Source organism: Bufo bufo, chromosome 1 (genome assembly GCF_905171765.1).
Source record: "Bufo bufo chromosome 1, aBufBuf1.1, whole genome shotgun sequence".
Classification (NCBI taxonomy): domain Eukaryota; kingdom Metazoa; phylum Chordata; class Amphibia; order Anura; family Bufonidae; genus Bufo; species Bufo bufo.
This window is the reverse complement of record NC_053389.1, coordinates 834863269-834889078: the sequence shown is the minus strand read 5'-3', so window position 1 is coordinate 834889078 and position 25810 is coordinate 834863269. Positions and strand designations below refer to the sequence as shown.

The 25810-nt window shown below is 43.9% G+C and overlaps 1 protein-coding gene across 1 annotated transcript; it reads right to left on the bottom strand.

Moving 5' to 3' along the window:
* Nucleotides 1-16478: 16478 nt before the first annotated feature.
* Nucleotides 16479-18518, bottom strand: LOC120990497 (olfactory receptor 1019-like). The gene is made up of 2 exons (XM_040419349.1): nucleotides 18512-18518; nucleotides 16479-17530 (listed from the first exon to the last, which is right to left on the bottom strand). The coding sequence occupies exons 1-2, from the start codon at nucleotides 18516-18518 to the stop codon at nucleotides 16479-16481; spliced, it is 1059 nt and encodes a 352-aa protein (XP_040275283.1).
* Nucleotides 18519-25810: the final 7292 nt, after the last annotated feature.

Genomic DNA, 25810 nt, shown 5'->3' with positions numbered 1-25810 from the left:
CGTTAAGACACTCTTCACCCCTGGACACATTCTGGCCAGATGTTTCTTCAAAACCCTGCATCCCACAGTGGAAACCACAGCCATTATTGCAAGAGCCCTGTTGCCAGTAATAGATACTACTAAGAGAGACTTTAGCAAGATAGTGTACACAGAGTGCCATAACTCCTGTCCTTGCGTAAATCCATGCATCTTTATCTGGGAGAGAATTGCACTGTGTACAGTTGGAACTGTTTACTATAGTTGGATGTACTACAACTCCTATTTTGAACTATAGTAAAGAGAGACATTTATTATTACCTCAGCCGTGTTAGCCCCCCCCCCCCATATCAAAGTTTTTGAACAAAACATATGCAGTTGGTTAGATCTTTGTTAGATCAGGTTGGATCAATTGTTTGCGTTAGATCTCATACAGAAGTAGAGATATTAACCGTTATTTGCAGGGGGGGCTAACCCGTCATCAGCCCCCCCTTATCAAAGAATTGACCAAACAATTAGCTATTTTGGAAGATATTTGTTAGATCAGGTATGATCAACTAGTTGTTTTGTTAGATATCACATAATTACAGACTTATTAAGTGATTAATGAGGGGGGGCTTGTAAAATTTGATGCAGACTAATAGGCCTTCGTTAGATCCGGTAAGATCAAGTGGTGTCAACGTTAGATCTCATATAATTACAGAGATATTATGAATATTTGGTATTACGTCAGGGGGGGCTAGCCCACCCACATGCAATTTTCTGGTAAAATTTCATTCAGGCTAATAGGCCTTCGTTAGATCCGGTAAGATCAAGTGGTTTCAACGTTAGATCTCATATAATTACAGAGATTTTTCACATGAAAACACAGATATTAGGAAGTATTAAATACTCTGTAATTATATGAGATCTAGCGTTGAAACCACTTGATCTTACCAGATCTAATGCAGATCTATTAGTCTGAATCAAATTTTACCAGAAAATTGCATGTGGGTGGGCTAGCCCCCCTATTTAATACTACCTAATATCTGTGTTTTTATGTGAAATATCTCTGTAATTATATGAGATCTAACGTTGACACCACTTGATCTTACCGGATCTAACGAAGGCCTATTACTCTGCATCAAATTTTACCTGAAAATTACATGTGGGGGGGCTAGCCCCCCCTCATTAATCACTTAATAAGTCTGTAATTATGTGAGATCTAACAAAACAACTAGTTGACCATACCTGATCTAACAAATATCTTCCAAAATAGCTAATTGTTTGGTCAATTTTTTGATAAGGGGGGGCTGATGACGGGTTAGCCCCCCCTGCAAATAACTGTTAATACCTCTACTTCTGTATGAGATCTAACGCAAACAACAATTGATCCAACCTGATCTAACAAAGATCTAACCAACTGCATATGTTTTGTTCAAAAATTTTGATATGGGGGGGCTAACACGGCTGAGGTTTTATTATTCTATCTCTGGCCTGGTTTCATGACTCCTACACCATATGCTGGCACATTGCACTCTACACACCGTGCCTTGCACCCATCCAAACACCTAACATCAATGGCACCCTAACTACAATTAGACAGGAGCCCAAAAAACCATGGTGTGCCCAGAGGGAAAAAAAGGTGCACCCTCCTTTCATTGAAAGGCCCCAGGGAGCAACGATGTGAGGAAATTCAACTTTATTGACTGTGACAGCCAGAGCCACTATGTCCTCTGCTCCAGCTCCTGCCGGTTCGCTGAACATGCTGATCTTAGGCTTGCTGACCAGTCAAGCCCTGGCAGTGTGACCTATCAGTGAGGCTGGAAGATGAGCCAACCAGGTTCTTGGTTCAGCATCCAATCCTAGAGCTAAGCGGAGTACTTAAGTGATTGTGTATATGGTGTCCTAGCTCTGCTTCCTCCTTTGTACTTTAGCTCTACACCTGCTTGTTTACCCTCTATGTCCTGACCATGGATAGCTCCTGGAACACCCTCTTGTCATCTGAATTGGCTTCTATTGATCCTCCTGGTATATTGGCCATGGCTGTTTTCTGGAGATTAACCTCTTAATTGCTGAGTTGGCTTCTTCTGGTCCACCTGGTATTCTGACCATGGCTAATACCTGGATTAATCATTCATCTACTGTTCTCTCCTGGTATGGACCCTTTCTGGCTACCACTGTTTGCACCCCGGGCATTATGGTAGGTCTTCTTCTAGCAGGCTAGCACCACCGATGTAAGCATGATTCCTAGAGGTCAAGTTCATCCAGCCTTGTGGTAAGCTCTGGTGAAGAAACTAGGGGTACCCTTAGATTCCTACGACCTAGCGTGGTTAAGGAGCATTGGTAGAAGTTTCTGAGTTTGCAGGTTGGGGTTCCAGGTGGTGACCATAGTATTTCCTTACACAGGTGCTTAGTAGAGATAAAACAATTGATTATACACAAATTTGTTACAAATGTCCCAAAAGCTGTGGTTTTCAGTGAATCTGGAACTTTTATTTTTTGTCCTGCAAGAATCACTCAAAATGGCTTCCATCATTTTACAGATCAGAGGACAGAGAGGAAGAAGGATTACATGGTCTTGTGCAGCACACTGGCGGACTTGCCCACAATGCCTTGCAGGCAGCCTCAGCAAATCATGAGGGACTATAACTGATGTAGTGATGACACAGTAGACTTGACATAACCAGTATATAACTGTCACGACTGTGACTGATCCAGACAGGTCTGGGAGGAGAAGGTCGCAGCGACTTGCTACTCGCGATAGCTTGTGAGTTTGCTCCGTGGTTCAGGGTATGTCATCTGGGTTTTGCCTTGTGAACCTTTTTGTCCTGACTGGGAGTTTGTAGGCATCCTTCTCAGGTGAGTCCTGTCTGCCACTCCCAGCTACTATATTAGTTTCACTTTCATTTGCAGTCATTGCCAGATATAGTCCTTACTTCCAGTTCTATTCTGACCTTTGAAGGAGATCGTTTGATGGTGTTGCTGTGGAGCTCTTGTCCGGCGTGGACTGTCGTGATTGGGATCGCCTTCTCTGCTCGTGACTGGATAAGTCCATCTCTGATATAGTTTGTTTGTTGCTGTCTTCCCCTGCTGTTCTCCTAGACATGAGTGATGGTGACTAGTGCTCCCATCGGCCTTTCCCCACTCTAGGCTTTAGGGTGACTGAGGGTTTAGGCATCCTGCTCGCCGCACGGGTTCACACCCCGTCTAGGGTATCAGGGCAGACAGGTGCCAGCTTAGGGTTAGTCAGGGGTGGCCATACTATTCCCATCCGTAGATAAGGGTCCCCCTTCCCCTCCGTCTGGTGAGACACGACTGCTGCTGGGGTAGCGGTCGTGACAGTATATCTGGCCTTTTAAAAAAAAAGAAAAAGACATTTCTTTTTTATTTTTTTTGCTTGCTGTTTTGCTTTGTATTTTTTCTGTTCCACTATGGATCCGGTTACGGTTTTGGCGAAACAATTACAGGGATTATCCCTTGAAGTGGCAGGATGAAAAGCAACAGTGCTGCAGCAGCAGCAGCCATCCTTGGGTTCCACCGTTGCTACGGGAAACCAAGGTACTCCTGAGCCAAAAGCTCAGGTTCTCAGGAGGGAGAGACCAATTTGTAACCTTCAGAGAAGCTTGCAAATTGTTCTTCAGGTTACGCCCTAGATCCTCCGGCGGTGAGGAACAACGGGTGGGTATTGTAATTTCTCTCCTGCAAGGAGATCCGCAGGCTTGGGCTTTCTCCCTACCATCAGACTCTCTGGCCTTACGATCAGTGGAGGAGTTTTTTGAAGCCCTGGGTCTCGTATATGATGACCCGGACAGGGTCTCACTGGCTGAGTCTAAGCTACGTGGACTTCGGCAGGAGAACCGGTCTGCTGAACTAAATTTGTTCCGAATTCCGTAGGTGGGCTACTGATACGTTATGGAACGACTCGGCCCTTAGGAGTCAGTTCTGCCAGGGGTTGTCTGAAAAATGAAAAGACGCGCTGGCGGTATACGAGGTCCCTGGGTCTCTTGAGGCTGCTATGTCTCTGTCCATAAGAATCGACAGACGACTCAGGGAGAGACTATAAAATTTTACGGAGGTCTCTATAGGGCAGGGATCGGTTTGTTATGATCCAGTCGAACCAATGCAAATAGGGGGCGCCACTAGACGGGTGAATCCTCCTAAGTTCCGCTGTAGGTCAGAGGTTTGTTTTCGTTGTGGGGGGAGGGGTCATTTTGTAAAGGTTTGTCCCTCAGAACCCAAGAGACCACAAACAAAGGAGCCGCCGGGAAAACTAGAGTCCCCAGATTGTGCGGAGGATAACAGTCTGGGCGTATTTGTTTCCTCCATACGCATGTCTCAGTTTTTGTTGTCCGCTACCGTTGAGGCGGGCAATAAGACTGAGATCTGTTCCGTCTTTTTGGACAGTGGGGCGGGGGTCAACTTGGTGGATTCACGGTTTGCTCAGGCTCTGGGTTTTACTCCAGAACCGATACGCAGAACTATTCCTGTTTTTGCCATCGACTCCACCCCTCTTACTCAGAAAGAGTTAACTCAGATCATTCATAATATCCATCTGCAGGTAGGGGACCTCCATAAAGAGCATATCTCTTGTTATATCCTGGACGGTCTTCCGGCTCCTATGGTATTGGGGCTTCCCTGGCTGGTGACTCACAATCCAGTGGTGGATTGGCAGGCCTGGGAGATTGTGAAGTGGGGTGAACATTGTAAGGACAACTGCTTGAGTAGTAGGTGCTCTACACTCTCTGTAACATCTTTACCTGCCTTTCTGTCAGATTTTATGGATGTGTTCTCTGAGAAGGGTTGTCAGGGGTTACCACCTCATCGTCCATATGATTGCCCGATTAATCTACTACCTGGGGCCAAACTACCTAAAACCCGGTTATACAATCTTTCCGGCCCAGAGAGGAAGGCTATGAAAGATTATATTTATGAGAGTTTGGCTAAGGGACACATCAGACCCTCTTCTTCACCTGTGGCTGCAGGGTTCTTTTTCGTTAAAAAGAAAGATGGGGGCCTACGTCCTTGCCTGGATTTCCGGGAATTAAACCGGATAACTATCCGAGATCCCTATCCTCTTCCTCTCATTCCCGACCTCTTTAATCAGGTTGCTGGTGCTAAATGGTTCTCCAAAATAGATCTCAGAGGAGCCTATAACCTGGTTCGCATCAAAGAGGGGGATGAGTGGAAGACGTCTTTTAATACTCCGGAAGGGCATTATGAAAATCTGGTCATGCCATTTGGTCTTACTAATGCGCCTGCGGTATTCCAACATTTTGTCAACGATATTTTTAGTCACCTTATCGGGAGATTTGTTGTGATATATCTTGATGACATCCTGGTCTATTCCCCGGATCTGGATACACATAAGATCCATGTGAGACAAGTGCTGCAGATATTAAGGGCCAACAAATTGTTTGCTAAGTTAGAAAAATGTGTGTTCGCCGTAAAAGAACTGCCATTTCTGGGGTATGTGTTGTCAGATTCAGGTTTCCGCATGGATCCAGAGAAAGTCCGGGCGATTATAGACTGGGATCTGCCTGAGAACCTGAAGGCATTGCAACGCTTCCTGGGGTTTGCCAATTTTTATAGAAAGTTTATAAAAAACTATTCCTTGGTGGTCAAACCACTGACGAACATGACCCGAAAGGGATCCGATTTTTCCAAATGGTCACATGCAGCCAAAACTGCCTTTGCATCTCTGAAGGAGAGATTCACCTCGGCCCCTATTCTTGTACAGCCAGATGTCTCGCTTCCTTTTATTGTAGAGGTTGACGCATCAGAGGTGGGGGTGGGAGCGGTACTATCTCAGGGCCCGTCCCCTGGTGAATGGCGTCCGTGTGCTTTCTTTTCGAAGAAATTGTCTACTGCAGAAAGGAACTATGATATTGGCAACAGGGAACTTTTGGCTATTAAGTTGGCTTTTGAGGAGTGGCGTCATTTTTTGGAGGGGGCGGTTCATCCCGTCACGGTGATTACTGATCACAAAAACTTATTGTATCTGGAGTCTGCTAAACGTCTCACCCCTAGACAGGCTCGGTGGTCGTTATTTTTTACTAGGTTTAATTTTGTAATAACCTATCGCCCGGGGGCAAAAAATACTAAGGCGGATGCATTATCTCGAAGTTTTCCTGAAGGGGGTGATGTTGAGGTACCAGAGCCCATTTTGCAAAAGGGGGTGGTGGTCTCTGCATTACACTCAGGTTTGGAGGGGAGGGTGTTGGAAGCTCAGGGGGACGCCCCGGCCTCCTGCCCCTCGGGTAAACTGTTTGTGCCAGAAAATTTACGACTGGAGATACTAAAAGAACACCATAACTCCACACTGGCAGGACACCCAGGTAGTAGGGCAACCTCTGAGTTAGTGTCTCGTCGGTTCTGGTGGCCTAAATGGCGCCAGGAGGTGTTGAATTTTGTGTCTGCATGTGCTACCTGTGCTCGTTCTAAGGTAGATCATACTCGTCCGGCAGGGCGTCTTTTACCTCTGGCCATCCCCAACAGGCCTTGGACGCACCTGTCAATGGATTTCATTACGGATCTACCAGTATCAGCGGGGAAGACTGTTATCCTTGTAGTTGTTGACAGATTCAGTAAAATGGTGCACTTTATTGCTCTTGCCGCATTGCCTAATGCTAACACACTGGCTCAGGTTTTTATTGACCACATCGTGAAGCTTCACGGGGTCCCTTCCGATATTGTTTCGGATCGTGGTACCCAATTTGTTTCTAAATTTTGGAAAGCTTTTTGTTCTCGTTTAGGGGTTCATCTGTCGTTTTCTTCATCTTTCCATCCACAGTCCAACGGTCAGACTGAACGTACCAATCAAAACCTAGAGACATATTTGAGATGCTTTGTTTCCGAAAATCAGGAGGAATGGTCATCTTATTTACCGTTAGCCGAGTTTGCCATTAATAATCGTCGTCAAGAATCCACCGATAAGTCACCATTTTTTGGTGCGTATGGTTTCCATCCTCAGTTTTGTACGTTTAGTGAGGGGGGGCCGTCTGGGATTCCCGAGGAGGAACGATTTGCGTCTTCACTTTCTTCAGTGTGGCAGAGTGTGCAAGAAAGTTTGAAGAGAATTGGTGGTAGATACAAACGTGCGGCTGATAGGAAGCGCTCTGAAGGTCCGGACCTTGGGGTGAATGACTTGGTGTGGTTGTCTACCAGAAATATCAAGTTGAAGGTTCCCTCGTGGAAATTAGGTCCGAGATTTATTGGTCCTTATAGGGTAATTAAGATCATTAACCCGGTGGCTTTTCGTCTGGAGCTACCTCAGACTCTAAGGATCCATAATGTCTTCCACAGATCTCTGCTTAAGAGATATGTAGAACCTCCTGAACCATTGCCACTACCGCCTCCACCGGTGGTTGTTGATGGCAGTCTTGAGTTTCAGGTAGAAAAGATTGTTGATTCACGATATGTTCGCTGCTCTCTTCAGTACCTGGTGCACTGGAAAGGTTATGGTTCCGAAGAGAGAATGTGGGTTCCAGCCTCAGAGATAAAAGCGGACAGACTCATTCGGGCTTTTCATAGCTCCCATCCGGAGAGGCCTGGTTTTGAGGGTCCAGGGGCCCCTCGTAGAAAGGGGGGTACTGTCACGACTGTGACTGATCCAGACAGGTCTGGGAGGAGAAGGTCGCAGCGACTTGCTACTCGCGATAGCTTGTGAGTTTGCTCCGTGGTTCAGGGTATGTCATCTGGGTTTTGCCTTGTGAACCTTTTTGTCCTGACTGGGAGTTTGTAGGCATCCTTCTCAGGTGAGTCCTGTCTGCCACTCCCAGCTACTATATTAGTTTCACTTTCACTTGCAGTCATTGCCAGATATAGTCCTTACTTCCAGTTCTATTCTGACCTTTGAAGGAGATCGTTTGATGGTGTTGCTGTGGAGCTCTTGTCCGGTGTGGACTGTCGTGATTGGGATCGCCTTCTCTGCTCGTGACTGGATAAGTCCATCTCTGATATAGTTTGTTTGTTGCTGTCTTCCCCTGCTATTCTCCTAGACATGAGTGATGGTGACTAGTGCTCCCATCGGCCTTTCCCCACTCTAGGCTTTAGGGTGACTGAGGGTTTAGGCATCCTGCTCGCCGCACGGGTTCACACCCCGTCTAGGGTATCAGGGCAGACAGGTGCCAGCTTAGGGTTAGTCAGGGGTGGCCATACTATTCCCATCCGTAGATAAGGGTCCCCCTTCCCCTCCGTCTGGTGCGACACGACTGCTGCTGGGGTAGCGGTCGTGACAATAACATAGGAAATGCTTGTGTTTCCGGGGTTTATACATAAGAGGGATAGGACGTTTGGCACATAGAAACCTTAACTCACTGAAAACAACTAGTTTAATGTCAGTGATAGTGAACGTCACAGCGAATAGCGAGGGCGTTTTTGACTGCAAAGACTGTGTTGGGAGCCCATAGGTTAAGCTACTCATGTCTTCCTGCTGGCAAGCATGATGGTTTGGCCAGCAGGGGTGTTTTTGTCCACAGTCACTGCTGCTGCCTTATAGGGGTTTCTGGTCACTCCCCCCCTCTCCCCCTTCGGTTTTCAGCCAAGATGGTTGCTCCTGCCCCTCCCCCAGAGTTAATATATTAGGAGGGCTTACCCACCTCAGCCTCTTTTCACCGACACCTTCATCAGGCATTTTTCCCACCCTCCCGCCCTTTGTTTTTCTTCCGTGTTGTGTTTTGGCTCACATATCTTTCTTTTCACAGTCGCCGTTGTTTAAGTCACAGCTGGAGGTCGATTGAAATCAAATACTAAGAGCGGAGGAGAAGGCGGACTTGCCCACTGTGGTACAGTGGTTGGCATATCGCTTCTCACCCTCCTGGAAGTGGTTCTTAGCGTTTTGATAGCGTTTTGGTGCTTTTTGTAAGAACAATTAAAAAAATAAATAAAGCTGTGACGGACCCTCACTCCAACAAAACTAGTTGCCTTATGTCGTTATTTGGTTAGGTGGAAAGACATGTGGTTAGATGGCTGGCCATTCAGTTCTCTGCAGTCGTGTGTTTCACAATGACGAGAAGACAGTAGAGGAGAAGGACAATAGATAGTTAGTGATAAGGTTGATTTAGATGAACCAATAATCGTCCCGATTATCGGGAATGACTGTGCCTGCGAATGCTTGTTCCCGATAATCTGTTATCTCTGGCCACCATCTGGTTACCCATAGCTATATATGTTGCTTTTACTTGGTGTTAAGGAGCTTGAAAGGGGTTGGATATAGTCCTAGGAATGTCATACATGACTTTTTATGGAAATTTGGGCACTTTTGATTTGGACCGAATTTATTCTGAACTCGTAGACTTTGGTGGACAAATGGATGAAATTGGACCACAAATTAATTTCAGGAAATTTGCTCTCCTCTAATGCTTGGCATTGTGTATATTGACCTCAAGCTTGTGCGCAACTGCTCAAGAGTCCAGTGACAACGTGCTGTACACTACCCCAGCTACTGCTTAGCATTGTGCATGCTAATCTCAGGGTGGTGTGCGGCTGCTCCAACATGGAAGCTGATTTCATGAAGCACCTGATTTATAGTTCTTGTGATGATGGTACTTCCTCACACAGTTTGAACCTCTATAAGGGCTGTTTCACAGAAGCTAGTCCATTGCGGGAATCACACAACGTAACTGAGCGTGATCCTCTGTTCTGGACTTGCAGCAGCACAATGCATTATCATGATTTATAATGCTGTGTACCACTGCTTGACCTTCCTTCTACAAAATTGTAATACCCTAGAGTGGTATTACCATTCTTACCCTCCGCTACTGTCTATAATGGGCTAACCCTAATGTCATCTGTGTATTTTTTTCAGGTCCTCTTACACTGTGCATTCCTATTATTGCTATGAAACTGTTATGTTCATGTAATGTGCCTGGTTCTCCAGCAGATGGCGGTGTGTATCTGGCAGAGAGAGATCCTTAGATAGAATGGAACTTACCATTCCATTCTTCCTTTTTTGGGCAGAAGTGGGCCAGTCCTGTTTCCTACCAAAGGGAGGGGTTGCAGTTCTATTTTTTTCCAGTCTAGTCTAGACGGTGGAGCTAAAAAGATGAGCCAAGATGTAGCAGAAAGGGGAAAGTTCCCCCTCCTTCAGCAGAAGTCTCAAAAGGGAAGCAGCTCATAGAGGACCATGACTCCTTGCAGATTCACCTACAGACAGAGTGTCACTAGGAGGTCAAAAGTCAAAGGCACAAAGGCACCCCACTCCACTCACTACAGAGGTACCAGAATCGCTACAAAGTCCAGCTGCCAGAATAGAGTCAAGCTTAGCACAGCAGAGGGATAAAGCCAAGTACTCAAGTTTGCCTGCCAGCTTATGCCAAAGCCTGCTGGAACCAAGAGAAAGACTGCATATTGTCTGGATGCAAGTTGATGCAAGTAAAGCTGTTGAACTTTCTTTATAAAAGTCTGGACTCGACTATTTCTCCACCTCCACCATTACTTATCCCTTTTATTGCTTCGGAGCCAAGCCCTGGGGAGCGACGGTATCCAGGTAGGAACACCGTGAAACACACAGAAAACTATTGGGGTCGCACCACACCACTTGGCCTTCCTATAGACCTGGGACACGATCGGCCCTGAGGGGAAGCACGTTGCAGAATCATAGTGAATAAAGCTGTCAGTATGATCCTGTATTAGTAAGGTCAAGCAGAGGCACATAAGATTATAAATCATGGTAGTGTCATGTGCTCCTGCAAGTCCAGGAAGGATCACGCTCACACACTGAACGTGATTCCCACAATGGACTCGCTCCTGTGGAACAAGCCTTATAGAAGTCCAAACTGTGTGAGGAAGTGCCATCATCACAAGAACTATAATAACTCAAACAAAACAATGGCTGATCTTAGAGAGACCAGCTACAGAAAACACTGTGGAGCCTCATTTAAGAGTCTTGACTCAGCAATCCAAAGTGCAAAGCTCCCTGGGAAACAGTAATATGCTAAATAGTTGTGGAGCCCCAGTTATGGTTCTTCAACACAGTGATAGCCAGATATCCCTCAAAGGAAGGAAAACTGAGCAAAGGGGTGTCCCCATTACAGAGATCACCAAATCCACCATATTAAGTGGCCCCTATGTCAAGATCCCGCTCTTTTACAAGCTTTAAGGATGTGACGGGGAAGACCTAAGCCAGTTGAAGACCCATAACTGGGGCTTCACAACTATTTAGCATATTACTGTTTCCCAGGGAGCTTTGCACTTTGGATTGCTGTGTCGAGACTCTTAAATGAGGGTCCACAGGGTTTTCTGTAGCTGGTCTCCCTAAGATTAGCTATTGTTTTGTTTGAGTAGTCTCCAAGGCATTGCTCCCGGTTAGCCAGAATCCTACTCCACACTGATGAGGGGCAACACCCCGAAACAGCTGTCTGTGGATGGATAACTGGCTTAGGGGCCACTTAATTTGGTGGATTTGGTGATTTCTGTAATGGGGACACCCCTTTGCTCGGTTTTCTTTCCTTTGAGGGATATCTGGCTATCACTGTGTTGAAGAACTATAATAAGAAGACACAACAGGCTTTAGAAGAATATTATGCTCTCAGAGGTTTAGCAGTTTAAAAATGTCATCAACTGACCTGATCCAATGGTGGCATCCTATGATAGTGCCATGTTTACATCCTATGATAGTGCCATGTTTACATCCCTTATAGTGCCATGTTTACATCCTATGATAGTGCCATGTTAACTCCCTATGATAGTGCCATGTTTACATTCTATGATAGTGCCATACTTACATCCCTTATATTGCCATGTTTACATCCCTTATAGTGCCATGTTTACATCCTATGATAGTGCCATGTTTACATCCTATGATAGTGCTATGTTTACATCCCTTATAGTGCCATGTTTACTGTGGCGAAACCAACCTCGCCACTGGGTTTTGGAGGGGCCTGGCTACTAGCCTCTTGCCCCAGGATTATGGGCCCTCTCATTAGCCAGGCCTCATTTGTTCACAAAGGACTAACTTGAACTCTCACCCCCACGAATTAGACCAGGGTTCAAGTTAGTCCATTACGTTTGGTAATTGTATTTTGTCGATTGCGTCTCAGACAATGCTCATTGTGTTAGTTAATTGCGTCTCAGACAATGCTCATTGTATTTTGTTTATTGCGTTACAGACAGAGGGAAGGGGATTTTGTGTACAATTGCTGGGAAGGTTGAATACTGTAAATACATTTGATTGGCTGTTTTTACAAAACCCTGGGGGTGGTAACATTGTTGGAAGATGTGTATAAATCAATGCTTGTGTTTTAAATAAAGAGTGTTCCTGTTTTATACCTTCATGAAGTCTTGGCTCATGTTTGGGGGATGGAATAACTACACTCTTTGCTATATCACAATACTCCCCTGAGTATAAGCTCTTGTAAGAGCTTGCTCCTGGTTCCTGTCTCTGGATTTAGGAGAGGTTCACCCACTGGAGCCTGGAGCCTTGTCGTAGGTCCAGGGTGGGTAGGAGACGGCGAGACCTCCACCAAGCTTCGGTGGTTCATGGGGTCTGCAGTGCTGACGGTGTCAAGTGGAGTGCTTGGAGTCCTCTGGAAGCACTAGGAGCAACTATCGACGGAGGTACCCGGTCGGGGTGCTAGGCGTTCCGTTACATTTTCATCCTATGATAGTGCCATGTTTACATCCTATGATAGTGGCATGTTTACATACTATGATAGTGCCATGCTTACATCCCTTATATTGCCATGTTTACATCCTATGATAGTGCCATGTTTACATCCTATGATAGTGCCATGTTTGCATCCTATGATAGTGCCATGTTAACTACCTATCATAGTGCCATGTTTACATCCTATGATAGTGCTATTTTTACATCCTATGATAGTGCCATGTTTTCATCCTATGATAGTCCCATGTTTATATCCTATGACAGCGCCATGCTTACATCATAGTAACATAGTACATATGGCCGAAAAAAGACATTTGTCCATTCAGTTCGGCCTGTTATCCTGGAAGTTGATCCAGAGGAAGTTGATCCATTATAGTGTCATGTTTACATCCTATGATAGTGCTATGTTTACATCCCTTATAGTGCCATGTTTACATCCTATGATAGTGCCATGTTTACATCATATGATAGTGCCATGTTTACATCCTATGATAGTGCCATGTTTACATCCTATGATAGTGCCATGTTTACATCCTATGATAGTGCCATGTTTGCATCCTGATAGTTCCATGTTAACTCCCTATGATAGTGCCATGTTTATATCCTATGATAGTTCCATGTTAACTCCCTATGATAGTGCCATGTTTATATCCTATGACAGTGCCATGTTTACATCCTATGATAGTTCCATGTTTACATCCTATGATAGTGCCATGTTTACATCCTATGATAGTGCCATGTTTGCATCCTATGATAGTTCCATGTTAACTCCCTATGATAGTGCCATGTTGATATCCTATGATAGTGCCATGTTTACATCCTATGATAGTTCCATGTTAACTCCCTATGATAGTGCCATGTTGATATCCTATGATAGTGCCATGTTTACATCCTATGATAGTTCCATGTTAACTCCCTATGATAGTGCCATGTTTACATCCTATGATAGTGCCATGTTTACATCCTATGATAGTTCCATGTTAACTCCCTATGATAGTGCCATGTTTATATCCTATGATAGTTCCATGTTAACTCCCTATGATAGTGCCATGTTTATATCCTATGACAGTGCCATGTTTACATCCTATAATAGTTCCATGTTTACATCCTATGATAGTGCCATGTTTACATCCTATGATAGTGCCATGTTTGCATCCTATGATAGTTCCATGTTAACTCCCTATGATAGTGCCATGTTGATATCCTATGATAGTGCCATGTTTACATCCTATGATAGTTCCATGTTAACTCCCTATGATAGTGCCATGTTGATATCCTATGATAGTGCCATGCTTACATCCTATGATAGTGCCATGTTTATATCCTATGATAGTGCCATGTTTACATCCTATGATAGTTCCATGTTAACTCCCTATGATAGTGCCATGTTTACATCCTATAATAGTTCCATGTTAACTCCCTATCATAGTGCCATGCTTACATCCTATCATAGTGCCATGCTTACATCCTATCATAGTGCCATGTTTGCATCCTTTATAGTGCCATGTTTACATCCTATGACAGTGCCATGCTTACATCCTATGATAGTGCCATGTTTACATCCTATGATAAGTGCCATGTTTACATCCTATGACAGTGCCAGGTTTACATCCTATGATAGTGCCATGTTTACATCCTATGATAGTGCCATGTTTACATCCTATGATAGTTCCATGTTAACTCCCTATGATAGTGCCATGTTGATATCCTATGATAGTGCCATGTTTACATCCTATGATAGTTCCATGTTAACTCCCTATCATAGTGCCATGCTTACATCCTATGATAGTGCCATGTTTATATCCTATGATAGTGCCATGTTTACATCCTATGATAGTTCCATGTTAACTCCCTATCATAGTGCCATGCTTACATCCTATCATAGTGCCATGTTTACATCCTATGATAGTGCCATGTTTACATCCTATGACAGTGCCATGTTTACATCCTATGATAGTTCCATGTTAACTCCCTATGATAGTGCCATGTTTACATCCTATGATAGTGCCATGTTTGCATCCCTTATAGTGCCATGTTTACATCCTATGACAGTGCCATGTTTACATCCTATGACAGTGCCATGTTTACATCCTATGACAGTGCCATGTTTACATCCTATGACAGTGCCATGTTTACATCCTATGACAGTGCCATGTTTACATCCTATGATAGTGCCATGTTTACATCCTATGATAGTGCCATGTTTACATCCTACGATAGTGCCATGTTTACATCCTATGACAGTGCCATGCTTACATCCCTTATAGTGTTATGTTTACATCCTATGACAGTGCCATGTTTACATCCTATGATAGTGCCATGTTTACATCCTATGACAGTGCCATGCTTACATCCTATGATAGTGCCATGTTTACATCCTATGATAGTGCCATGTTTACATCCTATGACAGTGCCATGTTTACATCCTATGACAGTGCCATGTTTACATCCTATGACAGTGCCATGCTTACATCCCTTATAGTGTTATGTTTACATCCTATGATAGTGCCATGTTTACATCCTATGATAGTGCCATGTTTACATCCTATGATAGTGCCATGTTTACATCCTATGATAGTGCCAGGTTTACATCCTATGAAAGTGCCATGCATGTCCAAGGAGATTGCATGGCTGTGGGCTCGATTTTATGAAGCAGTTTGCACTGGGTGTGTCCACTGCAAACTGGATGTGGCAAAATTGGTATGGCCAAACTCAATTATTAAAGGGGGTGCACATTCTTTTGGCTTAATAATATATTCTTTCACCTCTGACTTCTCCACGTTTAACTTTGCTTGATTGATAGGTTTCTCCCTGTTTGATCCTTTTTAAATGATACTTTCTGTAAATTCCCACAGCCTGTTTTTGTAATGAGGAAGCCTATTGGTATTGGACATGGTTAGTGCAGTCTAAAACTGATGTTGGGTTACATTTAAGAACTCTATAAAGGGTTTAACATTGAGGTACATGGTCGCTACCTCTAGGTGGCAGTATAGAGACAGCTTTCTACCTTCTGCAGGAGGAATATTTTGCAGTACTGTTGCTGAGAGGATACAGAGGTTGTGGTTGTATTTGGGCCATTGTGTTCCATGGCTTCTCGGCCAGATTCGAGGACAGCAGTGCTATAAATATGTGTATCATGATAACGGCACGATAACATCAGTAATATGCACAATAACACAACCATATTTTCTTACGTCCAAGGGATTTATGTACTATTTTGGTAAAGGAGAGAGTCTGCAACAAGAAATGAAATAATGAGTAGTCAGAAGTATCTAAACAAACAACAGGAGATCGCTCATAATCTCTCATGGCGGGGAATATTCTGGGGGCTTGTGATGTGGATATAATAGAGTATCATGAGAGTAGAGCTATAAATATGGGCAGAAAAGGGACAATCTCATGAAGAAGGGAAAAGAAAAAACAAGACGTGAATAAGAAATATAGACCCAGCTCTTCCCTACCACTGAGGTCTATCAGCCTACTCACAGCTGACCTATAGATGGTGAATACATGAGGTCCTTAGGATGATTGATGACAATCAGGACATTTCAGTCATTACTTGTCCACATTAAAATGCCAATGAGTGGAGTAAGAAAACGCTCAGGTTCCTCATCTAACCAATCAAATGTCATGGAGCATAGACCCTACTCCTGCATTGTGTTTCACAAATATAGATCCCATCGCATAAGATGACCAGAACATGAGAACAAGCTAAGGTCCATGGAAGTGTACATGAATCTGAATGTATGGAGGCATGGAAAGGCAAAGAAGAGTCAATCTACAAGGACAGTACCAGTGAAGTACAATAACATTAGGTGCGATATCAACCACATTCTACACCCAAAGGTCATATACAGGTAGCCAGCTGAATCAAGAGCATCGGTGAAACTTTGCGGTATTGTCTCCAATGGCAGGGTCACCTCATCATTCTCCTCTCTGCTTCTATTGTAAATGCTGTGGGTGTTTGGGGCTGCATAATTTTTTTCTGCTCATTTACACATAGTTGGGGAAGTGCTACATGGAAACCATGAAAACCTTTGACTAATTGTATTATGATTCCTCTCACACTTTGGTTCCTCAGACTATAAATAAGGGGGTTCAGCATTGGTGTCACTGCTGTGTAGAAGACAGAAGCCACCTTGTCCCGTATGGTAAAGACACTGGAGGGAGAACGCATGTATGTAAACAAAACAGTGCCATAGAAGATGAAGACACACATGAGGTGTGAGGTGCAGGTACTGAAGGCTTTCCTCCTACTTTCTGTGGACCTAATTTTTGTAACAGAAAAGATAATAAGGGTGTATGAAATGAGGATAGTCATTAATGAGCTAATGGCCAAAGCACCTACAATGTAGACAGTGACCATGTCACTGGCAGAGGTATCTGAGCAAGACAGTCTGAGCACTGGTGGAACATCACAGTAGAAATGGTCGATAAAGTTTGATCCACAGAATTGTAGAGTAAAGGCACAGCTGGTCTGTACGGAAGACTGTAAAAAACCAATGGAAAAGGAAAGGAGAACAAGAGATAGACATTTCTTCTTTGTCATTATGGTCATATAATGGAGAGGGTGACATATGGCAACATAGCGGTCATAGGACATGGTGGAGAGGAGAAGAGTCTCAATGGATCCCAAAGCTGCATAGAAGAAGAACTGAAGAGCACAACCTTCAAAGGAGATGGTCCTCCTCTGGGACATAAGGTCAGAAAGCATCTTTGGAGTTATGGTAGAGGAATAAAAGATGTCCACCAGAGAGAGGTAACTCAGGAAGTAGTACATTGGGTTCTGGAGGGTTGATGTGTTCTTGACAATAGCTACCAAGCCAACATTGATCACTATGGTGGCAAAGTAGATGACAATGAATAGTGTGAAGAGGAAGAATTTCAGGATCTCATTATTAGTCAGTCCAGAAAAAACAAACTCTAAGACTTTTGTTTTGTTATTGACATCCATGAAACTGATCTTTACTGGGGAAACAAGAACCGAGATCACACAGAATGACTCCAAGAACAAAGTAAGAACAGTAATTCTAAGGGACCTTTAACCGAAAGAATGTTTATAATGCTTATTTGTCGGCCGACCCAATCTTTTATGTCAGTATAAAAATGCTTGCTGGTCAGTAGGACACCTTCCAGTGTAAACTATGGATGTGCTGCCGACATAATGCAAAGTGTATGGGAACAATTCTAGTAGTGATTGCTCATCCTCGTGCACTTTCCGATGAAAAGGTGCACCGACTGACTTGTTATTTCATTGAGAGATGTTTGCTGTGGCCCAGAATTGGGCAGTCTAAAAGGACCCTAACTACATCAATCATTTTCTATTATAACAGGATTATGGTTGAGGCACATCTTATCACTTAATTACTGTATGATTGAAAAAAGAATATCCTTCAAGTTCAGCCAGCAATAATGGAACATGGTGTAAGAAAGATATCCAGGGACCTGTTTTGTTCCAGAAGACAGTGAAAAACCCTTTTGAGTTATGGACAAACTTACAAAATTAAAAAAACATGCTTACATCCCTAAGAGCTGATTGTATGATGTTTTAAAAATACAATACTATCATGCCATTCTTTAAAGCAGCAGATTGGCATTGAGCTATATAGCTTATGTGTCTTTATAAGGGTCCATTGTTTTAACCACTTTGGAAAGTTCTGCTTAATATGTCTTTTTCTAGAGATGTCTCTTACCTGGTGTATGTACAGCTGTTTCATACCTGGTGTATCTAGAGTCTCTACTCTTTTACCTGCTGTATATACACTTGTCTCACGTTTAGCGCAGATGATGGACTCTATATTAAGATGTGTCTTTACTGATTATGTAGAGATGTCTCTTCCATGATGTACATTATATAGAGATGTCCCCTACCTTATGTCTGTAGAGAAGTCTTTGACATCATGTATACAGAAATGCCTCTTATCTGATATATCTTGAGATGAATAATACCTGACATATCCAGAGATGCCTCAATATCTCTTAATTGATTTATCTTGCAATGTTTCTAATATGAAATGTCTTGAGATGTCTCTTAAGTGCCCCACATGCCATGATTTTACTATAACAGGATCTGCATGTACTTAGCCAAAAATAACTGTAGCACTCTTGTTGTCTCCAAGCAATCTCTAAAGGTTATTCACCAGGTGTCTGCGACTTTTCGACTATACAAAGTCGGAATTGAATAAACTTTGGAGATTACTTGAAGACAACAAGGGTTCTACAGTTATTGTTGACTAAGTGCTTACAGGGGCCGACGAGTTTGAGCCTAACACTGCCTGCATCACCACCAAACGTGTACAAGCTAACCTTTGAGGTATCCATCCGGAGTGCTGTTGTCTCTTTGACCTTTTGAAGGATCTACACGTAGTTTCTCCTCTGTAAATCCTCGTCTTTTTTATAATAAAGACTGAATCCCTCAGAGAATGTCTCTTCTACCACACAGCTACAAGATTACTCATTGGGGATGAAACCCTTAAGGAACATTTGTCTTTGTGGTTTAATTTTTATAATGAGATGCTCATTTATTATATTTATTTTTTATATTAATTCTTAATGATAAATTCATAAACAAATGAAAGGAGAAGATTAATCTAAAATAAACTAAAATATTTAAACTTTTAGGCTGAGATTTGATCACTTGAAGTTAGAGACCTAAAGCCTGGGGTGGAACTACTGAAGGACCTGATAGAGTCCTGTCATCGAGATCTTGTATACATTCAAATCATCCAATACATCAGTGTTTACAAATTGACTTATACTAGACCAGGCAGATTATAGATGCAGCTAGTGATCTAGAATCACATAAGATCTCCTTGACACATTGTGCTGACAGACATCAGAAGTGAACATGACATCATCAGAGTCTCTCAGAGCTTCAAGGCTAATGCTTCTATTGTGGTCAAAAAAGATCTTCTTTGTGTCAACTGTCTTGTTAATTCTTGGTAGCCCAAAACTCCAAGGCCTAGGTAACAAGGAACTGTTTAACCTGAGCGTGATACTCTGAAGATAAACGTTTGGTTTCTATTACTGTTTTCAAGCCTTTCATAAGCTCAGCTTGATCCTGATGTAGTACTAACTTTTGTTAAATATTCGCTAGTACAGAGACATCAGCCCATACGTCTCACTTCAGTCTCCTTTCAAATAGTTCCACTCTGGTTTCACATAAGGGTTCTTCACTCTGAGGAGATCTCATTTCTGCTCTGGAGATCTTTCTCTTTTCAGCATTCCAACCAGTAATTACTAGAGGTGGGACGACGAATCTGTCGAATCAACGAATCCCTCGAATTTTGCTGGATTCGTGGACTCGAATCCCGACGTATATTACGAAATTCGAATCCGATGAATCTAGGGCCGATTCGTTGCTATGCGGGCGGGAGCGGGCGGTTTACTTTAACTTTAAATCAGCCCATCTTTATTACCTTACAATGAAACTCCAGTAACAGGCAGATCGGGCGGCGGCGTAAAGTCACTTACTCGCGTGACGCGCCTGCTCCTCCTGCTTCATTCATAAAGTGCGCGGAGCAGGCGCGTCACATGAGTGAGTGACGTTACGCCGCCGCCCGCTCTGCCTGTTACTGGAGCTTCATTGTAAGGTAATAAAGATGAGCTGAACATGATTTAAAGTTGAAGTAAAAGTTACTGCCGGGCCGGGGCTGTTATGGGGAGGGGGATCTGTGGATGACACTGTTATGGGGGATCTGTGGATGGTGCTGTTATAGGGGGGATCTGTGGATGACACATATAGTATAAGATGTTATATATAGTCTCATCCATAGATCCCCCATAGCACGGTCATCCACAGATCCCCTCCATAACAGTGCCATCCACAGATCCCCCTCCCATAACAGTGTAGGATTCGAGATTCGAAAGATTCGATATATAGAGAACCTTTTCAGATTCGGATTTAAAAAAAATTGGATTCGTCCCACCTCTAGTAATTACTCTTCAAGTCTGGTGCTGATCTTTAACCATCGCCTGCTCAGTACTGAGATCTGCAGACTTTTATCAACAAAAACAACAGAGAATCGCAGCACATTGTCCCTATGACTGTGTCCCTATTCCAGAACTTCCTATCCACGCTTCTACCAGGGGAGAACTATACCCGCTCTCATTTCCAGAGACTAAGGTGATCGCTGTCTATATAAAAGAGAATTTGGAGACAGAGTTTGTTTGAGAATCTTCTTCCCAAGCTGGAGATGTATTCTTCTTTTGGAACCCTGAGTCCATGCATATGTGAGATTGAGAAACAGCTCCCAATGTTTGAACACTGTTTTTGTGTGGATTTAATTAAATGTTCTGGACTGATGTATTGCTGTTTGGCCACAAGAGGCCGCTGTTTAATTAACACAGCTAATAGACTGCAGATATTTGAATATTTAAAGGAGGTGGAGTTGGAGAACTTGCTAGAAGAAGCTCCATCCATCTTGGGAACTGAGAGCTGAGGAGCTGTGTTTGAGCAGAAAAGCTAATGGATCCAGAAGAAGGAGGACGCCCTCAGTGACCACAGCTTCAGCTGAGTGAGGCTGATCGTTGTACAAGACCCAGATCCTGTCCAGGGAAAAGTGAACTGTTTCCAGAAAGGCTGACAAGAGCTAAGGAACAAGCTGCATACCCTCTGGGACCGCATGTTTGTAGGAGAGACTGGTTATTCAGTTCAGAGACATCAGTGGATAAAGAGCAGACCCGGGTCGGTAAGATTGTTAGGGTCTCTGGAGTGTTGCTGTGTGTGTCAGGCCACAAGTGTTGCTACTGTTACTACAAGGACTCCATTACTAAAAAGGAAATTGCACATTTGGGAGCTGATAAATATCCCCACAAACTCTATCCAGTTAGCCGTTTTGCTCAGCAGTAAGAATCGGGCACGTGGTATTGGACTAGTTATTGGAGGGGGAATAATATAGAGCACAGTAAGATTGTGAACTGTTGTGTTGCACCGCAGGCCAGCCCGTACTAAGCACCCAACCAATTGTTCGTGTTTGTTTCAGTGTAATAATAGGTACGGCGAGGCAGTTTTAGTTGTGTCCACCAGTAGATAAATTACCGCAAAATTTCCGCTGGCATCCATCAGAGGGCTCCGTGCTGTGCAACACAGGGGTCTCAGCCTTCGGGCTGGGTGTATGTCAATTTATTTTATGTTCTCAGCATTTGTGTTTATTATCACGTGATAGTAAAATTCAGTTTTTGCAAAAGCTGGGGTCAGAGTTGCTTTCCTCGTTCAAGACTTTGCTGTATCCTGGGGAGCCGACCCTGGTACACGGCTTACACATAGATTATCGAGAAGGTCAGCTTCAAGAACATATACCCATCTGCACAGGGCCTATAATTTGATTCAGTTTAAGAAGGAACATGAGTGGAAATTTTTTGAGTTAAGGCCGCCCCGGCTCCTGAAGAAGATACATCACAAAAAACTATTTATTGGTATCCAGACAATGAAGTACCGAAAGTAAAGAAAAAAACTGTTTAAATGAAAAGAAGGCCGACCCAGCCTCTAGGTCCATTTTTTTTTGCATCAACTTTAGCATTAAAGCTGAGGTGGGTGTAGAAGAAAAATTAACAATAAGTTGCCCCCCCAAAAACGTTGAATTGCTTTTTAGACCAGATGGGTGGGGTCACTTCAATACAGCAGTTCATTTTTCGGGATTCATCTGTAGACCCTGGTCAGAGATGATATATCCAAGGAATGGATGTGAATATTTTTCAAAGGTACATTTTTCAAATTTACCATGGAGGTGATTGTCCTGCAGTCTCTGGAGAACCATTCAGGTATGGCTGAGATGGGGTACAAGATATAAAAAAATCAAGATATACAGCGACACAAACATACAGGAGGTCTCTGAAAATATGATTTTCAAATTCTTGGAACACGGCTGGGGCATTGCTCAGACAAAGACCTTCACCAAGTATTCTAGGTGCCCATGATGGGTGTTCAAAGCAGTGTTCCATTCCTCACCTCTGACTTGGCAAATTCAGTCCAATTTTATAAAGATTTTTGCTCCACACAGATGAATCAAAATAATTCAGAAGCTGGAGCTCAAAGCTGAGATAGGAAGCATATTGATTGAGAGCTAGGAAGTGTATTAGCAATATAGCCAAGGGCATTTTGAGAGCCACGTATTGGCCTCTCGTATGGAGATTATTTTTGACTCCCGCTCCAGAAAATATATATGTGGAACAGACTGATTGCCTAGTTTGATAAATCACTACTGCTGTTCCACATATAATTTCTTTTATGCCTCTATACCGTCTATGACGACAACCATTGTATAAGGGGAAAATATGTTTTCACCCCTGTCATTGACAGTTCTGTGTCAGTCCTGTGCCTAATTTACCACGTGGGGTTGGATAGATGCTCGTTAGTAATTTATCCTCCCCTACACCTGCACAGCATTGTTGGAAGGCATTGCCTGCAATATTGAGGGCACCCTCCCAAATTTCGAGTTTTAAATGACCTTAATTAAAGATTTATTATTTTTCTTTTAGTATCCTTTTTAGGGATACATACTTTCATTTTCTCAGTGGCTAAATAAGTATAGAAAGCCACAGCAAAGACTTTGGATCACCATCATTCCAAAGGAGATGACTTGCAGAGGCGGTGCAGTGGCTGCAGTAGTTGCTGGGGGACCGCAGCGAGTTTTAATGAGCACATGTTAAAAACTGCTGTGTCATTGCCATTGAGTATCATTGAAGCTCTAATGTAAGTCTATGAGAGACGGAAAGTGTTACAATGTATCTGTTTGTGATGAGCTTCTCCACTCCACCCCTCCCACTAGAAGGTTCTAGTCTAGCTAAAACTGTACATATATGTAGAAGAATCCAAGGCAGCACACGAATAACGGTGAAAAAAATGATGTTTATTCCCCCATGTGCAGACAGCAACGTTTCAGCTCTCTCAATGGAGCCTTTGTCAAGCTTGACAAAGGCTCCATTGAGAGAGCTGAAACGTTGCTGTCTGCACATGGGGGGAATAAACATCATTTTTTTCACCGTTATTCGTGTGCTGCCTTGGATTCTTCTACATATATAACTTATTGGATCAGGTCCGTGATCTACCCAAGGGATTGCACCTCTGCAAGTTGTGTGCTGCTCATCTTTTTTTCTTTTTTCTAAAACTGTACATAAAGAGAGCAGTCAGAGCCCCTAGTGTGCTGCAGTTAGGGACCAGTGATTGGAAGGAAAGACTCATGCCAGCCTGCATGAGTGACCAGAAGAAGACGAGAAGGGGATGCTGAGCCACACTAGCCCTGTGACTAGAGATGAGCGAATCAAAGCTGACGAAGTATAATTCAATCCGAATTTCAGGAATTATTTGATTTGCACCGAATCCAAATTTCCTCACGCTTTGTGGTAACAAATTGCATTTTTTCATAAAATGGCTGCTGCACGTGTGAGGACATGGAGCAAGGAACCCTGGGAACGAGGGATCACCCATAATGCCATGCATGCAGCCAATCAGCAGCCAGTCAGCCCTGTGATGTCACAGCCCTATAAATAGCCTCAGCCATCTTGGATTCTGCCATTTTCCAGTGTATTTAGTGCAGGGAGAGACGTCAGCAGGCGCTAGAGACAGTACTAGGAAAGTCTTGAAAACTTATATTTTGCTCAATAGAAGTTCATGGCAAGAGCATTAGAAGTGTAGAGAAAGTATAGGGAGGAATTATTCCACAGTATTGAAGCAGAACAGGGTTCAGTAGGGGAGGTTACAGCCTGGGTAATAGGAACAATCCTATTACACCTTGCTGCACTGACTGGGGATCCAAATTGCCATTATACAGCTCTGTAATTCCAGCAAACCGTTCGTGTTATTGGGGTCTTATTAGCCCTTGTGCGGTGCAGTTATTTGTTCTAAAACCTTTTTTTTCTCGTTTATGTGTGGGGAGCAAAAAGGGGCTTATTAGCTGTTGTGTGGTGAAGTGAGAAAATTACAGACTTTTTTGGGGTGTATTAATTTCCTTTTCATTTACTTATTTGATCTAACAGTATGTCAGACAGAGAAGTGCCAGGCCCTGCACAGGGGAGTGGAAGAGGCCTAAATGTTTCTGGTGGAGGCACTGGTCGCAGCAGAGTAAGAGGCCGTGGTAGCAGGGGTCACTTCGAGAGGCCTGAGCTGCCAGTGTCAAAATTGACAGAAAAGGCCTTTTATGCCGCTGTATATACATAAGACAAGGACCATTCTTTGTTCTGGGTGGTGGCGGATATGTGTGGGCTGGCATGAGGAAAATCAATTACACGTGGTTGTCACACGTGTTGAATTTCTCCGAGATCCATGCCATGAGGCATGACACTCAACGAGGGGCAAGCCAAGAGTTCCATGGCAAATTGTGCCAGCTCTGGCCACAGGTCAAGCGGGCACACCCAGTAGTCCAGGGGTTTCTCGCTTCTCATAGCATCCACATCGGCCGTTAACTCGATGTAGTCGGACACCTGTCAGTCTAGGCGTTCCCTGAGGCTGGATCCGGAGGGCGGCTGTTGATGGGTTGGCTGCAAGGATGATCTCATATCCGAAGTGACCAACACATCTTCAAACCGCCCTCTTCTTGCAGGCGCGGTAGGATTGGTACCAGTTCCTGTTCCGCTGTGGCTGGAAATTCTTCTGCCAGCGCCCCCAACAGCAGAATGTAGCATCTCTCGCAGCAAGGCCTGGAAATGCTGCATTCTGACAGCCCTCTGTGATGCTGGTAACATGTCCGCCATTTTGTGTTTGTACCAGGGGTCTAAGTACATTGCCACCCAGTACTGGTCCTTGCCATTTATGCTATTTATACGGGGGTCCCTCTTCAAACACTGGAGCATGAAGGCCCCCATTTGCGGTGGAGTGCCCTTGCTCCTGCTTATCGTCCTCGGTCTCCTCCCCTCAGCCACGGACAACAACAGGGATCCCCAAAAAGTTTAAAGTCACCCTCAAAGCCTGTTCTTCTTGCTCCTCCTCCTCCTCCCCACAGCCACCATCCTCCTCTGACTCCTCTTCAGACTCCTGCTAACTTAACTCAGATGTAGAAGCCCCCACTGGGAATTCATTCAGCATTGCGACTTCCTCATCTTCCATCTCCTGCTCCTCGATGGCTTGATCAATGACACGACGCAATGCACGCTCCAGAAATAAGGTGTAAGGTACGATGTCACTGATGGTGCCCTGGCTGCGACTGACCAGTTTGGTAATTTCATCAAATGGCCGCAGAGGTCTGCATGCATCGCGCATGAGCAGCCACTGGTGTGGTGAAAAGAAACCAAGCCCCCCAGAACCTGTCCTGC